The sequence below is a fragment of the Pleurodeles waltl genome, chromosome 4_1, assembly GCF_031143425.1.
Source record: "Pleurodeles waltl isolate 20211129_DDA chromosome 4_1, aPleWal1.hap1.20221129, whole genome shotgun sequence".
Classification (NCBI taxonomy): Eukaryota; Metazoa; Chordata; class Amphibia; order Caudata; family Salamandridae; genus Pleurodeles; species Pleurodeles waltl.
This window is the reverse complement of record NC_090442.1, coordinates 183,430,792-183,449,198: the sequence shown is the minus strand read 5'-3', so window position 1 is coordinate 183,449,198 and position 18,407 is coordinate 183,430,792. Positions and strand designations below refer to the sequence as shown.

Below are 18,407 nucleotides of genomic sequence, written 5' to 3'. Positions count from 1 at the left end.
GCTGGGTCTACCCTCCTTGTGAACTAAGTAGCATTACATAAAGACCCCGCAGGAGGGGAGTCCCCACAGGATGGACAAGGAAAGAAGGATTTTCCTTTAGAAAAAAACATCATCCACCAGGGTTACCCCATTGGCGGCATGCTTCATCGTTGGGTTCCTACCGTTCCGTTACGGAATGGGGCGTGCTGCGACCTATGGAATACGTGGGAGCACTGGTGTTGTCACGTCAATGTGATTCAGGTAAGGGATATGAGTGGTGGGGTCTTGGGAAAAATAAAAATACCTGCCTCCTTGCAGTTTCAATATTTTAATAGATCTCCTAGTGGCGGTATGATTAAAAAGGGGGTTATGTGGAAGGATGACTCCCTGGTTCCAATACTTATAGAAACATCAATTATGTGAGCAAGTATTTTGCATGCTAAAGGGTAAAGTACATTACACCTATCTTATATGGTGTGCTTGTAGTCACTCTTTCGTCAAAGCGACACTCCTGCTTGTTACCTATTCCTCACCTCCCCGGGGTCTAAGGAATAGGTAACGAGCGGGAGTGCCACTTTTACGAAAGTGTGACTACAAGCACACACCCCCTCCCGGCGGATCTATGATACCATAACCAGCACCTTACTAAGTATCACTTTGATGATACCATATAAGATAGGTGTAATGTACTTTACCCTCTAGCGTGCAAAATACAGGTATATATGCCTGTCACTGTATGGTATTATATTTATGGCATGCGTGCAACATACATGTATATATGCCTGTCACTGCTATCAGTACAGTGTTGTTGGAGTAGAAGAGCAGGTACAGATCAGTGATACGTGAATGTAGGTAAAAGTTTGGGTCTGGCACATGCGTTGTTAAGCAGCCAGGATGCTTGTCAAAGTTTTATCTCTTGCGGTAACAGTATGGTGGTGATGAATTATAGGAACAGACAGGGATCAGTTCTTCTTGGTGAATGGTAGGTGGAAAGGTCTCCCTTCATTGTTCTTTATAGGATTTTCTGGTATTGATATTTTATTTCTGTTTCAGTTAGTTTGTTCATGGTGAACAAGGGAAATATTGGAGTCCTTTTGTTCCGCTAGGCTGTTGGTAAAACTTCGTAATTCATATTTTTTCTTTTCAATCTACTATCTCATCGGACCAACAGGTAAATACATATTTTAGTTATCTCTCATTTAATGTTAAAAGTGCATGGTAATAGCCGGTAAAGCTCAGCATAGGGCAATATATTTTTTACATTTTTTTCAGAATATTGTTACTGCAAAACCAAAGAGGAGGCACTAACTTTGATGATGAGACTGGAGTTTTTAACAGAGTATCAATTTTAATGAGGAATAAGGTACATCAAATAATTAAGTATATTTTATATTTTTTTATATAGCAATTGAATGACCTTTTGGAAATTTGGGCTATTTTATAAACATATTAGAGAATCAGTCACGCTGATCTAAATCCTTGTATTTATCCCTTAAAATTGATTGAGAGAGGATATTGTCTTTTATGGCATGGTATGGCATGGCATGGCCTATCATATAGCATGGCATGAAATAGCATGGCCTGCCACTGCATAGTTTGGAAGGGTATGATGCGCCCTTCAGTTATATTGAATGGTATGGTACGGCCTGTCATTGTATAGTATGATATGGTATAATACAGTATGGCCTACTATGGCCTGCCATTTTATGTATGGTATGGTGTGGCCTGTTAATGTATGGTATGGGTCGGCCTGCCGTTGTATTGTATGGTATGGCCTGTCACTGTATATTATACAGTGACATTTGCCACTGTGTGATGACAGTTAGTTCAGACTTTCTATAGGAAGAGCATTTTTATTTCACTAGTAACTTTAGTACCCTTTTGATGAACCTAATGAAACTTTCCAACATATTGAACATGTCATGAGTGATGTAATATGCAAGGTCATAAGCAGTGCATGCGAGGGGAGCAAGTTCTAGTTAGTTCATTGAACTATAACTGGTAAATGTCAGGTTTTTTTGGGATTAAAACGTAACACTATGACTGACATTGCCACCTAAATATAACATCCATTAATCTTTTTGTTTTCACAGTGAATTTGTTAAGCTTTTTTAACATAAGTTAAAGTCTTTTTTCTATACTTAACTGTATATATATTCATATAAATATATGTGTATCTATATATATATATATATATATATATATATATATATATATATTCCATGGACACCTGGTCTAAAAGCAACGCGCCTTCCTGCAACGTAAGGGTAAAGGCCAGAAACCCTCACATCTTCCAGGAGATAGGTACTGCGTGTGTACAGTACTCTGGAAGATTTGAGGAATACTCTGACTTCTGATACGCCTGGCGCCACCCCAGAACACGGGCCACTGTCTCATCTGAAAGTTGTGAGTAGTTGCCCTTGAAAGTTTGATTTTGCGATGCGGCCCTGAATGAATAGGGTCCGGAGACTGCATGGTTTTATTTAGTTTGTTTCATTATGAGCATCTGGAAAAAAAGAAAAAAAAGAAAAAAGGAAAAAAGGACGGAGTCTATGAATCACTTATAGATTGATTAATATCGAAACTGTTTTGGCATGGTCCATGTAATTTGGCTTGAATAAATGTGACTCGGCTAAAATCATCCGAACATTTAACCTTAATGATGTAGCACTGTCCATGATGTATATGTTAGAAAGATTACTTGAACAAGCATATTACCATAATATCGGAGGTGAAATGAACAGACTTATGAGGGGAAATGAGTTGCAGCTGAAAACTGACTTCAATTCCCAGAATGCTGCACTTGGGCTTAAATCGAAGTTACATGGATTAATCCCTTTTTAGTGTTCATAGCATATATACGCTGATATTTTGGAGGAAATTATCTGGCATGGTTCGACACTAGTGGGATAATTAAGAGGAATGATTCATTGTGCTGAGAAACGACTACTGAGCTGGGCACGATTTATTATGGCTGTTACGAAGCAAATCACGTGCCTCAACATGGAGGAATGCTGTATTATCAGCAGGTGTGGAGGCTTTGGTTTACACCCTTTTTGAAACGTCGCATATAAATTTGCACGACAGGAAGAAATCAGTTATACAGACAAAACCACTTGAAGAAGATTTCATATCGAAACGCGTCGTGGTGTCTGATGCTGTTATGAGAAATAAATGAAGTTATTATCTGCAGACTCCGGGAGTGCGACGTCTGTTCTTTCCTTTGATATATATATAGAGAGAGAGAGACACATACAAATACCTAGAAAAAAAATACTTAGCAACCAAGCTGTGAAGTAAAGACACTCCTGATGTAAAGTAACAACTAATATTCGTAGTTGCTGCCTATGAAGAACTAAGGGCCATATGTACGAACACATTTTCCCATAAGGACAGAATGGGTAAAACCCTTTGCTACATCTGGCCCCAAGTTTCTTACTGTGTGAACTCTAAAGCTAACTTGGCCCTGCCACTGCCAGGAAATGTCTTCTCTTGCGACAGTACAAACCCAAATAGCACAGAAAAAATAAACTGTTTTCTATTTAGGGGTACAAGTCACAATGGCTTAGCTAAGGGAGCAAGCCCTGACAGTAGCTTCCCTCATGCTCTAGCATTCATTGCAGTGTGATCATTCTTCACCGTGGATGGAGTCCCTGGACGTTGAGACCTAGCCCATATAAGCGACAGACGTTAAGTAATATACCAGCTGCGTTTCAAGTGGTCTCTTGTTTTGTAAGAAGGCTGATGCTTTGCAGTCCATGACTCCCCCCCCCCCCCCCCCCCCCCCCCCCCCCGATAATGTGCCGGACAGAACTGGAGGCGTCCTGCCAGGCACTTCCATTGCTCTCTCTACTAGCAGGGCTGCATTTTAACCTTGTTTTCATGCATGATTATGATATCAGCTCCCATAAAACACACACTTAACCCTACACTCGCACTGACACACTCCTCACTCTAGGCCCCCAGGCACACCAGTCACACCCTCACTTTGCACTCATGGAGGCCCATCGCTCAGCCTACACTCATACATGAACACCAGTCGGTTTGTACTCCTCCTGGTGCACCTTTCACTTTGAACTCTCCCCGGCACTCACACAGGCACCCTACTCATGAAAGGAACACCGCTCACTCTATAGTCCCCCCATGCACACCAGCGGCGGAACACAAAATGATGGTGCCCTCCCTGTGCAATGCGATGAGGGGCCTGAGTCTCCCATATCTCACAGATTTTCATTGGCCCTGTGCTCAATGGGGGGGGGGGGGGGCGCTAAAAGGGTTGGGGCTTGCTTAAAGGGTTGGGCCCCCTGCACCCCAGAGGCTGGAGTCACACCCTTTAGTCTGCACTCAGAGTACACTGAGTACACTCATACAGTCAAACCTCTGCTTTGCTCTCACCCAGGCGCACCACTCACTGCTCAGAGGTTTTATGGTTATTTTCACCTTTAACTACTATTAAGCTGCAGCGTAGGAGGGTCTGGGAGAAGGAGGAGATCGGGGTTGTTATAATGTAAAAGGTTTTGACTCGTGACTAAGAATGTGAACGAGGCTGCACCTGCAATAGTACACAGGCCTCAGTGGTGAGCCTGAGGGATGGAACCAGTCCAGCCCTGCGCGTCAGAGACCCTTCACATCCTCCACTAAAAAGGCAGGCCACCTCAGTCAGGACGCACAGACATGTCTTGAAAGATAAAAAAGAGGTAATGATACATCAGTAGCCTCTGCGAATAAATACGTGGCAGGAAATTAAATACAGCTCTGTCAATGACGGAGGAGTAATGGTGACTTCCATGTTCAACTCAAGGAGGTGGCGGGGACAATGCTTTACTCTTCATGGAGTGAAAGGAGAGTGCGCATTGCAAATACAACTTTTCATCAAAAGGGATGTCATTATCGCTGGGCCGGCGCCAGGACCTCTGCTGCATGTGATCAGTGTAGGCTTAGCAGCCTTACTCTCAGACTCTACATGAGCCAAAGGCTGGGCTGATGGCAGCTTGATGATGGTCTGTATAGAACACACAGGACAAAACCTTCAATTGCCACTGATTGCTGTGTGTGTGTATAGCTGTATTAAATCTGCACATTTGTAGAGTAGCAATCCGGGTAATTAAATACCAGATGAACTGTTGTTGTCTAGCTCTAGTAGTTCCACCATGGTGAAGTGGGTTAAACTGCTTGAGCTAGAGGTGACTTATCAAATACAATCTTTTGTAGGGAGCGATGACTTTCTCATGCTATACCACACCGCTTCGACATAGCAGGAACGCAGAATATGTCACAATGGCTCTTGTGGTTGATCTAAGTCAAATATCTGTTGCAGGCGGTATGCCTTTGGTAATCTTCAGTCACCTTAAAGCAGCTCTTGATTGGGTGGCCCACCAGATGCTGACATTCTGCGTTAGAGAAGCTGCATTACAGAAGGCATGCATGGTCCCTGACAGAGTTACATCATTCCCGACTGACCATTCTAAGCAAATGATTCTGATCTCGTTCTGATCCAATCACATTCTATAGCCTTGGGATCCTGCAAGCTCCTCACTTAGTCTTCTGCTGTTTAATTTCATTGTGAACCCCTGACTAAGTTCATTGCCAGATTTGGGCTCTGCTTTTACACCTGCATTGATGGCCCGCTGATCCAGTTGTCCATCAACATTTGCAAACCCTCTACTGCAGCCTACATGAAATCTTGTTTGGGAACTGAATTTAACTTACTGAAGTTAAAAAGCAACAATGTCCACTTCTTCATTTGTGGGGATAAACCACTCTGAATGTCTGGGCAGATTTGCTTGGGTCCACTCAAAACCATGTGCCAGTCAACAGTAATTTTGGGATCCTACAGAATGGAAATCTATCACTCACTCCCCAAATAACTTTGTCTGTCCAATCCTGCTACTTCCAGCTACAGATGATGCACCACATTATGCTGTCTCTGAAGAAACCCATTGACTAAAACCAGACATCAGGAACCTTTAAAGGCTGGATTATCCTGGACTCCAATGACCTGCATCACCTGTGGGATGCAGCACCCTAGTTTCTGTCAAATAACAAGAGGTGCAATCATATGACAGCTATGCTGAGCAAGCTTTACTGGCTTTTGAATCTACAGGAGCAACATATGTGATTAAAGACTCTCCTCTTGCCTTGCAAGACATGTCAAGGGATGCAGCCAAAGTTTTTACCCTATTGCCCTGCACTAAATCTCCACGCCACAGGTGAAAGTCCCATCCAAATTCAATCTTTCTGCAATGTCTAAACTGGGGCCTGCATCTTCAGGGTGCAAGCAGTAGAACTCTGAATGGCCTGGTGCTATCTCTATAGCTGCAGCAATTCTATTTGGCCCTGGTTGGGATAGGGAATCTCTTTGAGATCTGGCTGATGCTTAGGGTTTAATATTCTAGTTACATGAAGCCGTTAAGTATGCAAGTGCTTTGTAAATAACATAAATATAAGTGCAGGCCACTTGTTATATTAACTGTTTTCTTTGCTCATACCTTTGTCCTTGTTCTCTTTCGGTCTGTCCTGCTTCCAGTGCACCTGTCGCGCCTCTTTGCACTGGTGCATGCGCAGAAGCTGAATGTTATTGATCAGCTCCTCGCTCAGCCCATATCGTGTCATGATTTTGAAGGCAATGGCATCCAGAAGATTGTGCGATCGATTGCATTTGTGGAAACGGCACTGCCCTCGGAGGAAGTACTGGCAGACGTGGAGCCTGTGACATTCTTCTGCCTTCTGGCAGGACACCTCCGCCTTGTCACCTTTGTACTCATAACATACCTTAGGGGAGAAAATACATTCAATTTCAGAACAGTTATGAACAGAGGACGTGTGATTTTCTATAGACCGTCTTCAAAATTAGAAAGTGACACAATGAACCACAGCAAATAAAAGAGACTAAGGGCCTGATTACAACTTTGGAGGAGGTGTTAATCCATCCCAAAAGTGACGGTGAAGTGACGGATATACCACCAGCCGTATTACGAGTCCATTATATCCTATGGAACTCGTAATACGGCTGGTGGTATATCCGTCACATTTGGGACGGATTAACACCTCCTCCAAAGTTGTAATCAGGCCCTAAATGTATTTTCTTTTAGTTGTAGTTATATAGCTGAGACCTAGATGACTTTCAGTACTCCAGCAAAAACAATATTTTCCCCACGCAAATGTTCCCAATTCTTTGATGAAAAAGACTTGTTTGGGTCTTTTGATGTAATCTGTAAACACCACCAATACGCAACTCTCTTAAACTGCTACCTTACGTCACCTTATGCTAATTCTATCCATATCTCGCCTCATCATGTAACAGGATCTCGAACTCTGAGGTGTAAAATCTTGTTTTTTGTTACGATGCTGTGCACTAATCAGTACATTCCTGTCACTCCTTTAGGCACACCAACTATCTTCCCTCCTTTTTTACTGCAGGTAATATATTCTCGTGCAATTCTATGTCAGGACCGGAGGCTTCGGATTATGCTTCTCTTTCTTTACTGTCTATGAAACAGCAGCCAATAAACTTACAGAAAAAAATCAAACTACATTTCCCAAGAACATCAGTAGTCCAACCTGACCAATCCCAGGCTTGCTCCCCCTATAAGAGTCACCATAACAAAAGTCCTTCCTCTTTCTTTGCTGCTGCGCAGTCGAAGATAAGTACTTTCTCACCTAGGTATTTTGATTGTTTAAATCGTGTTGTTTATTCTATATCGGCCCGTGGAGCGGGACCGGGGCTGAGCAGCGCTTGTGTGAGAGCTTTCAACGCCTGGGACACGCATTGCGATCCCTGCCCTGATTCTCTGCCCGCGCGATAGGAGTGTGTGACTCTTTGTCTATGATTGCGCGAGTCCAGAAGAGTCCAGTTAGTGCTGCTGTGGCTGCCTGCGCGACCAGAGGATTTTTTCTTTCCCTCTTCTGGCTGCGCGCGGCAAGCCTTTTTCTGTGACTCTGCATTGCAGGTCTCCCTTGGAGACCCGCCAATCGCCGCTACGAGAGCTAGTCCGCTCTCTATTTCTGGTTTTTCCTCACACATGCGCGCAGGGCGATAATTCCGATCGTTTGAATCGGATTTCGTTGCATGCCCTACGCATAGAAAACTCCTCATTTGAGCCCCTGGAACGCCAGACGGGGCGCAAAAACGTTTGAAGGTTTACCTTGGGAATTTATGCAGGTGCTCCCTCAACATTTATATTGGGCCTATTTTGTGAGACAGTGTATCTATACATTTTTGGGCATACTCCTGCCATTTTTGACCTGTAGGGGGTGTTTCCTCCCCCCTTGTGACCGGGTAGGTCAATGACGACACAAAGGTAGTGATATATGATTTCAGGTGAGTTTTATTTATTCTGTTACTTCTGGCGTGACATATAAGTGGGTTTATGCTATAGTGTTCATTCTTCGTCTGTTTTCGACTGGGTTTCACGTCTCCTTCTGTTTCTCTTCCTTACAGGGCTCCCAGGAGGCGCCTGAGTGTGCCCCGCTTCTCCTGAAGCGTGGCTGGAAGCTTCGCGGTGCGGCTCCTGCGCCGCCATCGATGCTGCAGAGAGCTCCGGGTACTCTCCTTCTGGTTCCCGCCTCCATTCGAGTCCTTGTTCCTTTACGGTTTCTGTGTCGGCCGTCCGTCTTCGTTCTTCCACGCTTCCGCTTCTTTTTCCGCTTCTCTCTCCCTCGCTGTTCGTCCTCTTTTCCTTTTCAGTGTTCTCGAGTGCACAAGTTGGTCCCGGCTGCCCCTTTGACACCGGAATTCCAAGGGGACTGGCTGCTCCGTCCTTCAATTCCGGAGTAGCGACGGCAGCAACAGCACCTGTTGCTTTTATGGACGGGCCAAGCAGCGCCGGCCCGTCACACCCCTTGAACTCCTTCTGGCCTCCTATCATGGCTTATTTTGCCAAAGAGGATGAATATTATCAGGAAGAGGTGGAAGGACCCTTTCAAGATCAGATGGAGGAAAGATTGGTTCAAGCCTTGGGCCACCATGTGCAAGACTCAGTTAATCAAGCTTTGATTAGGGCCTTAAAACATTTTACAATGCCCTTGGTCAGGTTTGGGCAGAAAGAATTGATGGGAACCCCACCCTATGGGTCTAGGGTTAGAGAACCTCAGGTTGATGAGGGAAGTTTGAATCCTAGAGCGTCCTTAGGATCTTTATCTTCAGCAGAGATTCTTTGGCCGATGGCAACAGCGGTCCTTAAAGATCATGAATACGGTCATGGTCTGACGGAAGTGGCTGATGTTTTGCCACCTCCACCAGGTTCTCGGGAAGGAGCTGTCTCAGTCCTCTGACTCTAATTCTGATTCTGAATTCTCTGAACCTAGGAAAGCGGGTAAACATAAGCGTAAATCTCATCACGTCGCGGAAGAGGAAGTGACGCAGAGAAATTTACTTTTGACCCTGAGAACATTATTCATCCTAGATCCACGGAATGGGTCACGTGTGTGGAAGTGGCTCACTATGTGCAGGACAGATCGCACAGGAGTTTTGACAAGGACGTGCGCAGTACATTGAGCTCGGAGTGACCTCGGCCCTAGTTACTTGGGAAAGTAGCTGACACTCCTGAATTAGATCCCAGTGTGGCTACCTTCTTGAAGAAGTTTACAAAATATCCCAAGAACAGACTGGATCATGCCTGGAAAGGTTGTCAGGACAAATGTTGGATCTTTCAGGTCCTATAACCAAGATTCTAGAATTAGTGGTCCAAGCTAAAGAATCCGGTACGCCCTTAGACCTGGAGGCCGTTCTCGAGTGGGCTCAAAGAGCCATCTGTCTTCTAGGAAATGCCAATTGGGCTATGTCCACAGAACGACGAAAGTCGTTTCTGATGCGCATTGATCCCAAATTAGCAGAGCTTGCCCCTACAGAACCTGGATCTCTTGCTAATGGCCTCCTCGTTGGAGACAAGTTCGTTAAGGACCTGGGAAAATATGTTTCTACCATTTCAGCTCTAGACAAGGCCCAGACCTCAATGAAACGAATGTTCAGTGTGGGCCTTTTTACCAGGGCTGCACGCTATCGGGGTTGAGCGTCAGGCCAAGGTTTTCACAAGACCTCCCCCAACTACGTCCCTAGAGGTCGAGGCTACTACCAGGCCTCCTCAGGATTCTAACTATCCAGGGCCAGAAGAGGCCGAGGTCGCAGTTATAGAGGAAAAGGAACCGACCACAGTACAGACCCTTCTGGTTCAGGTGATGATTATTCCTTTTACAGAGGTAACCCTTGGCAGGAGGTTGGAGAGTCATGTTCAAAATTGGGAGAGCATCACACAAGATCCTTGGGTCCTACAGACAGTGCGGGGTTACAGACTAGTACCCCGTTTCAAAATCATCCTCCTCTCCCTCTCCTTTTTTCCCATCAAGAGAGTATTTTCATAGACACGGATTTCAGAGAACTTCTTCGCAAGCAAGGGATAGTCCGCTCAGTTCCACATCCAAACGGTTTTGCAAGCACTGTTTTCTTGGTGCAAAAGAAAGGAGGAGGTTTTCACCTGGTACTAAATTTAAAATATTTCAATTATTGGATAGTTTATAGTCATTTCAAAATGGAGGGTATCCATTTATTGCGAGATCTTCTGCAAGAGGGGGATTGGTTAGTGCGTCTAGACCTCAAAGACGCACATCTAACAGTACCAATTTTTTGTCCACAACGACGTTTTCTTCAGTTTCTCTGGATACACCAATGGTACAAGTTCAAAGTTCTCCCCTTTGGCCTGTCCTCGGCCCCTTGGTGTTTCACCAAGCTGTTACGACCTGTAGCGCCGTTCCTTTGAGAAAGAGGCATTCGCCTTATCATTTATCTCAACGACAGGTTAATCATGGCCCAGACCAAGAGCTTAGCTTTAACTCATCTGACCTAGGCGATTAAAACCCTTCAAGATCTAGGTTTCTTGATCAACAGCGAAAAATCAGTAACGTCCCCTTCGCAATGTATAGAATTCTTAAGATTTGAGGTGGATTCTGTCCAGGCCCAACTCAGGTTACCGCTGTCAAAACTGTCCTCGATCAAGAAAGAGTTATGGAAAGCCCTTGCTTCTCCAACTATATCAATACGGATCTTAGCCCGGCTGGTGGGGCTTCTTGCTTCGTCAATTCAGGCAATCATTCTGGGGCCATTACATTATCGAGCCCTCCAACGCCTGAAGATCATGCATCTCCGCAAAGGCCTGGCTTATACAGAACAGATTCTGTTATCAGAGGAAGCCAAGATGGAGATTGCATGGTGGCTGGATCACATGGAAGCATGGAATGGCAGGGCCATTTTTGCGTCCTCGCCGGAGGTGGTGATAGAATCATATGCCAGTCAGTGGGGCTGGGGAGCTCGTTGTGGCTCTGTGGAGACGGGAGGACGGTGGTCCTCGGAAAAATTGAATCTTCACATCAATTGTTTGGAGTTTCTAGCGGGAGCCTTTGTGATTTGCTCACTTTCCCCAGTCAAGGCCAGTTGTTGCATTCTGTTGAGGCTGGACAACATTTTGGCAGTGAGATATATAAACTGACTGGGTGGAACCAGATCTCGCGTCCTGGTGGAGATTGACAAGGAAATCTGGCACTATTGTCTGCAGAACCAAATTCATGTGTTAGTAGAATACATTCCGGGCCGCTCCAATGTAGTGGCGGATTGGAATTCTCGCTTTCTGATGGACAGCAGCGTTTGGAAGCTCCACCAGTCGATTTTTCAGATACTCACGGAGCGATGGGGTTCATGCTCGATAGACCTGTTTGCATCACGGCTCAATTCCCAACTCCCTCGATTTTTCAGTTGGAGGCCAGGTCCTCTAGCGATGGCATCAGATGCTTTCCTTCAGGACTGGCCCCAGGATCTCCTGTATGCCTTTACCCCATTTTCAATGATTCAGAGGGTCCTAGCTCAAGTCAAGCGACAGTTGGTCAATATCATTCTAGTGACCCCTCTCTGGAAGGCTCAGGCTTGGTTTCTGTAGGAAAGTACCATCTTGCCTGGCATGTCACCCCCATATTTCACTGTATATATGTTGTTTTAGTGTATGTGTCACTGAGACCCTGCCAGCCAGGGCCCCAGTGCTCATAAGTGTGCCCTGTATGTGTTCCCTGTGTGATGACTAACTGTCTCACTGAGGCTCTGCTAACCAGAACCTCAGTGGTTATGCTCTCTCTGCTTTCTAAATTGTCACTAACAGGCTAGTGACCAATTTCACCAATTCACATTGGCATACTGGAACACCCTTATAATTCCCTAGTATATGGTACTGAGGTACCCAGGGTATTGGGGTTCCAGGAGATCCCTATGGGCTGCAGCATTTCTTTTGCCACCCATAGGGAGATCTGACAATTCTTACACAGGCCTGCTAGTGCAGCCTGAGTGAAATAACGTCCACGTTATTTCACAGCCATTTACCACTGCACTTAAGTAACTTATAAGTCACCTATATGTCTAACCTTCACCTGGTGAAGGTTGGGTGCAAAGTTACTTAGTGTGTGGGCACCCTGGCACTAGCCAAGGTGCCCCCACATTGTTCAGGGCAAATTCCCCGGACTTTGTGAGTGCGGGGACACCATTACACGCGTGCACTGTACATAGGTCTCTACCTATGTACAGCGTCACAATGGTAACTCCGAACATGGCCATGTAATATGTCTAGGATCATGGAACTGTCACCCCAATGCCATTCTGGCATTGGGGGGACAATTCCATGATCCCCCGGGTCTCTAGCACAAAACCCGGGTACTGCCAACCTGCCTTTCCTGAGGTTTCACTGCAGCTGCTGCTGCTGCTAACCCCTCAGACAGGTTTCTGCCCTCCTGGGGTCCAACCAGGCCTGGCCCAGGAAGGCAGAACAAAGGACTTCCTCAGAGAGAGGGTGTTACACCCTCTCTCTTTGGAAATAGGTGTCAGGGCTGGGGAGGAGTAGCCTTCCCCAGCCTCTGGAAATGCTTTGATGGGCACAGATGGTGCCCATCTCTGCATAAGCCAGTCTACACCGGTTCAGGGATCCCCCAGCCCTGCTCTGGCGCGAAACTGGACAAAGGAAAGGGGAGTGACCACTCCCCTGACCTGCACCTCCCACGGGAGGTGCCCAGAGCTCCTCCAGTGTGCTCCAGACCTCTGCCATCTTGGAAACAGAGGTGCTGCTGGCACACTGGACTGCTCTGAGTGGCCAGTGCCAGCAGGTGATGTCAGAGACTCCTCCTGATAGGCTCTTACCTGTGTTGCTAGCCTATCCTCCTTCCTAGGTAGCCAAACCTCCTTTTCTGGCAATTTAGGGTCTCTGCTTTGGGGAATTCTTTAGATAACGAATGCAAGAGCTCATCAGAGTTCCTCTGCATCTCTCTCTTCACCTTCTGCCACGGAATCGACCACTGACTGCTCAGGACTCCTGCAAAACCGCAACAAAGTAGCAAAGACGACTACTGCAACCTTGTAACGCTGATCCTGCCGCCTTCTCAACTGTTTTCCTGGTGGTGCATGCTGTGGGGGTAGTCTGCCTCTTCTCTGCACTAGAAGCTCCGAAGAAATCTCCTGTGGGTCGACGGAATCTTCCCCCTGCAACCGCAGGCAACAAAAGACTGCATCACCGGTCCTCTGGGTCACCTCTCAGCACGACGAGCGTGGTCCCTGGAACTCAGCAACTCTGTCCAAGTGACTCCCACAGTCCAGTGACTCTTCAGTCCAAGTTTGGTGGAGGTAAGTCCTTGCCTCCCCACGCTAGACTGCATTGCTGGGTACCGCGTGATTTGCAGCTGCTCCGGCTCCTGTGCACTCTTCCAGGATTTCCTTTGTGCACAGCCAAGCCTGGGTCCCCGACACTCTAACCTGCAGTGCACAACCTCCTGAGTTGTCCTCCGGCGTCGTGGGATCTCCTTTTGTGACTTCGGGTGAGCTCCGGTTCACTCTTCTTCGTAGTGCCTGTTCTGGCACTTCTACGGGTGCTGCCTGCTTCTGTGAGGACTCCCTATCTTGCTGGGCGCCCCCTCTGTCTCCTCACGCAATTGGCGACATCCTGGTCCCTCCTGGGCCACAGCAGCATCCAAAGACCCTAACCGCGACCCTTGCAGCTAGCAAGGCTTGGTTGCGGTCTTTCTGCGTGGAAAAACCTCTGCAAGCTTCTTCACGACGTGGGACATCCATCCTCCAAAGGGGAAGTTTCTAGCCCTCTTCGTTCTTGCAGAATCCACAGCTTCTACCATCCGGTGGCAGCTTCTTTGCACCCTCAGCTGGCATTTCCTGGGCATCTGCCCAATCTCGACTTTGTCGCTACTCTTGGACTTGGTCCCCTTGTTCCACAGGTACTCTCATCCAGAAATCCACTTTGGTTGCATTGCTGGTGTTGTTCTTTCTTGCAGAATTCCCCTATCACGACTTCTGTGCTCTCTGGGGAATATAGGTGCACCTTACACCTACTTTTCAGGGTCTTGGGGTGGGCTATTTTTCTAACCCTCACTGTTTTCATACAGTCCCAGCGACCCTCTACAAGCTCACATAGGTTTGGGGTCCATACGTTATTCGCATTCCACTTTTGGAGTATATGGTTTGTGTTGCCCCTATACCTATGTGCTCCTATTGCAATACATTGTAATTTTACACTGCTTGCATTACTTCCTTTTGCTATTACTGCATATTTTTGGTATTGTTTACATATATCTTGTGTATATAACCTATCCTCATACTGAGGGTACTCACTGAGATACTTTGGCATATTGTCATAAAAATAAAGTACCTTTATTTTTAGTATATCTGTGTATTGTGTTTTCTTATGATATTGTGCATATGACACCAGTGGTATAGTAGGAGCTCTACATGTCTCCTAGTTCAGCCTAAGCTGCTCTGCTAAGCTACCTTTTCTATCAGCCTAAGCTGCTAGAAACACCTCTTCTACACTAATGAGGGATAACTGGACCTGGTACAAAGTGTAAGTACCCCTTGGTACCCACTACAAGCCAGGCCAGCCTCCTACAGTTTCCAGTTGCGATGGCCCTATCCTGTGCCCCCTAGTTCTAATTCCATTATTTCTGTTGTTGCTCCTGGACCCATTGAGTCTTCCTCATCCTCTGATAATTCAGGGCCAGTTACGTCTCATGGCATGGAGACTTTCAGGAGACGTTGGCAGATGCCAGGCGTTTCAGGAGAAGCTATGTTCCTCCTTTCCCAATCCTGGGCTCCCTCAACCCATAAACATTATGAAGCCTCTTGGAGGAGATGGGTGGGTTGGTGCAGTGAACGGAGTATTGATCCCTTATGGGCCCAAATTTCCATGATTGCCAATTTTCTTTTGGAATTGGCAACTCAGGGTCTTGCCTATAGAACCATTAACAATTTCAGATCGGCAATTTCTGCAGGTCATCCGCACATAGACAGTAAACCTGTTGGTGAACACCCTTTGATATCTAAGATTCTTCATGGTATTCGGATGGTTAAACCTCCTCAAGCACGATATTCGGGTCTTTGGGATGTGGATGTCATCCTGCATTTTATCAGATCCTGGTCGTGTAATGAGGATTTGTCGCATAAGCAATTTTAGCCAAGCTTACAGTCCTACTATGTCTTATTTCATGTAGACGTGTATCAGATGTGAAAGCTCTGGATTTGACAGGTAGAGTATTTACTCCTTCTGGAGTTTCCGTTATGATTTCTAGACGTACAAAGACGGCATCTAAATGCATTTCTTCTCCGGCTTTTCCCCACAACCAGAAATTGTGTGTTGTACAATGTTTGAAGGCTTATGAGAGTTGTACGCGAGAGTTTCGCAGAGATGTAGGTCAACTGTTGATTGCTTTGCAAAAACCACATGGTCCAGAATCATTAGCTACTTTAGCTAGATGGGTTAAATGGCTTTTGGGGGAAGCTGGTATAGACATTTCTGTGTTTGGTGCTCATTCAGTTCGTGGAGCTATGGCCTGTAAATCTTTTGGTGCTGGTTCTAGATTAGAGGACATAATGGCAGCGGCAGATTGGTCATCAGATAATACATTTAAAGTGTTTAATCATAAACCTATTGTTGATATTGCGTCGACAGTGGTGGATGGGCTTTGAACTAGCATAATCCGAAGCCTCCGGTCCTGATATAGAATATAAAATTTTCTAGCTATCGTGTCAAGAATTTTCAATTCTATTAAGGACACGGAGGCGAGGATTATCCCACTCTTTATGTTGCTATTGATAAACTTGTATTTTATGATGAACATATGTATGTAACTTTCAAGTGTTTTACCCCCTATGATTTATTCATTTCCAAACAATATTATTAGTACATTTCTTTTATCCATAGGTTCTGCTAATAAAGGCGATTGATGGAGCAGCTCCATGATGATTCATGACCACGCCTCTGTTGGCATTCGTTGGACAGCTCGTTTTGCTGCAAGTTGCTGGATGTGGAAGAGAAAATTTCGATTTGGTGCAAAGAAAGAGGAAGGACTTTTGTTATGGTGACTCTTATAGGGGGAGCAAGCCTGGGATTGGTCAGGTTGGACTACTGATGTTCTTGGGAAATGTAGTTTGATTTTTTTCTGTAAGTTTATTGGCTGCTGTTTCATAGACAGTAAAGAAAGAGAAGCATAATCCTCGTCTCTGTGTGCTTAATAGAGTTGAAAATTCTTGACGCGATAGCTAGAAAATGTTATACTCTCCTTCACCTTCAACCAACAACCGCTGGCAAAGCAAAGTGGTCTGGCATTGGCAGCAGAAATACTGGCTTTGGCAATGCTTGTTTTCTTTGCTATAGTTTGATATAACTTTAATATTCCAAGAAGGCTGGTGCATTTGGAAGCAATGCTTCAACCATCTTGGAATGGTAAAGAATGATAGCAAAAGATTTACAAGATGGTCGCATAGGTGTGCCGACGCTCCAGCTGCCATCTTGGAAATGGTTTTGTCAAAGGTAATCCTGGCAGGTCTACTCAGCCATTTATCCTTCTGAGGCTCATAAATTGAATACTAATAAGGTGGATGGCAATAAATAGCAGTTGTGGATGTCTGTTATTGCATGCTGTAGCACAGTAAAGCCAGGCCTGGTGCCTTTCTAGGGATACGTCACAAACCATAAAAATACAACGGAGAAGCTTTCAATGTATCGTGTCTGTTTTAACATAACGTGCATTTGTAAAGCATATATTAACTGCTTGGAACATCTTAGTGTTTAATAACAAACATTTATTTGTATTCATGGCAGTAGTACTTATTTTATTGACCTCCGAAGGATGAAGGCTCATGGACCTCAAGGGATTTAAACCCGTGACCAAGAGGTGAACGAGCGATTCCTGGCCTAGATACAGTGGCCCACTCAGCCATCAGACCAGGTTTTCGCTGTGCTTCATTCTGCTGCATTAATTGTACCCAGTGGCGAAACAAACGGCAGCAGGAAAACTCCAAAGCTAATAATAAAACACAGAAATGCAAAGGCCATATTTCAGCTCATTAAAGTGCTCTGCCATGCAATCCCATTAAATGCTGAAATAGGAATGGCAGTAGTTAAAAGACAAAAAAGTAGTACATGCACGGAAAAGTAAATATAAGTACACCCTAAAGACCTATTTCAAAATATGCTGAAACTGAAACAGCATTTCCTACCTCTGATTGCAGCCTCCTTACCTGCTAAGGGATGAACATGTAGTAACACAGTGTAGTGCTGCCATTGGCAGGGTCAGATCAGAAACACATTGAGTTTGATATAAATCAGTGGCACTGCAGGGGCTGCTTGCGGCCCTCCTGATCGCCACATACCTCACCCTCCTGAACAACCGCCTATCTTTCAGGAAGATGGTAAATAAATGGCCAAGGGTTTACTTAGAAGCTAACTGGAGTAAAAGGAAAAAAGCAAATAAGGTACCCTGCACCACTTAACTCTGGGAACACATTCATTTGTTAAGACGTCTTGCAACAAATGTGCAAAAGTATGACAAAGTCTCTTCCAAATTCAAAAACCTCGGTTCCACTAACATGCAGAAGTGTTTCACTTAGTACATAAGATTATCTCAGTGCATTGAGAAGTATTTTTTAAAGGTGATAGTTTAAAAATGAATGTAGAAACATTCATGCCTCCCCCACTCTGACAGCAATGCCAATAGAGAACTAAGTCAGTTGTCATGGGGACGCATTAGGGTGGCCTGGGTTGTTATTATACATGGAGTAGCATTATAGTCTATTAAATCAAACACAAGAGAAGGTTTTGTACAGTACAATTCCTGAACGCATGAAATTCAAGGTGCTCTTACATGTGATAATATGTGATGATGAAGAACAGGCATTTGCAATGCAATGGGTCTTGCGTTTGCTCGAGTTAGAACTATTTGTGTTGTAAATTTCTAACTGGACTTTTCTTGTCACATAAATTGAAAATGAAAAGTAAAACAGTTGGCACAAGTGAGCCAATTCAAAGCACCACGGCCGCCATGAGCATGAGCGCCAAGGAGAGACACAAAAAGAAAAAGAAGATCGCTCACAGTCAAACTTATCGGCAAACGTGCAATTTTTT

The 18,407-nt window shown here is 45.2% G+C and overlaps 1 protein-coding gene across 1 annotated transcript in view; it reads right to left on the bottom strand.

Annotated features, from left to right (window-relative positions):
- LOC138287527 (protein mono-ADP-ribosyltransferase PARP12-like) overlaps positions 1 to 18,407 on the bottom strand; it is a 271,292-nt gene that overhangs the window by 179,579 nt on the left and 73,306 nt on the right. The window contains exon 4 of the mRNA XM_069228001.1: positions 6,468 to 6,750. Within this exon, the coding sequence (XP_069084102.1) occupies positions 6,468 to 6,750 (283 nt within the window). The remainder of the gene's footprint in view (positions 1 to 6,467; positions 6,751 to 18,407) is intronic.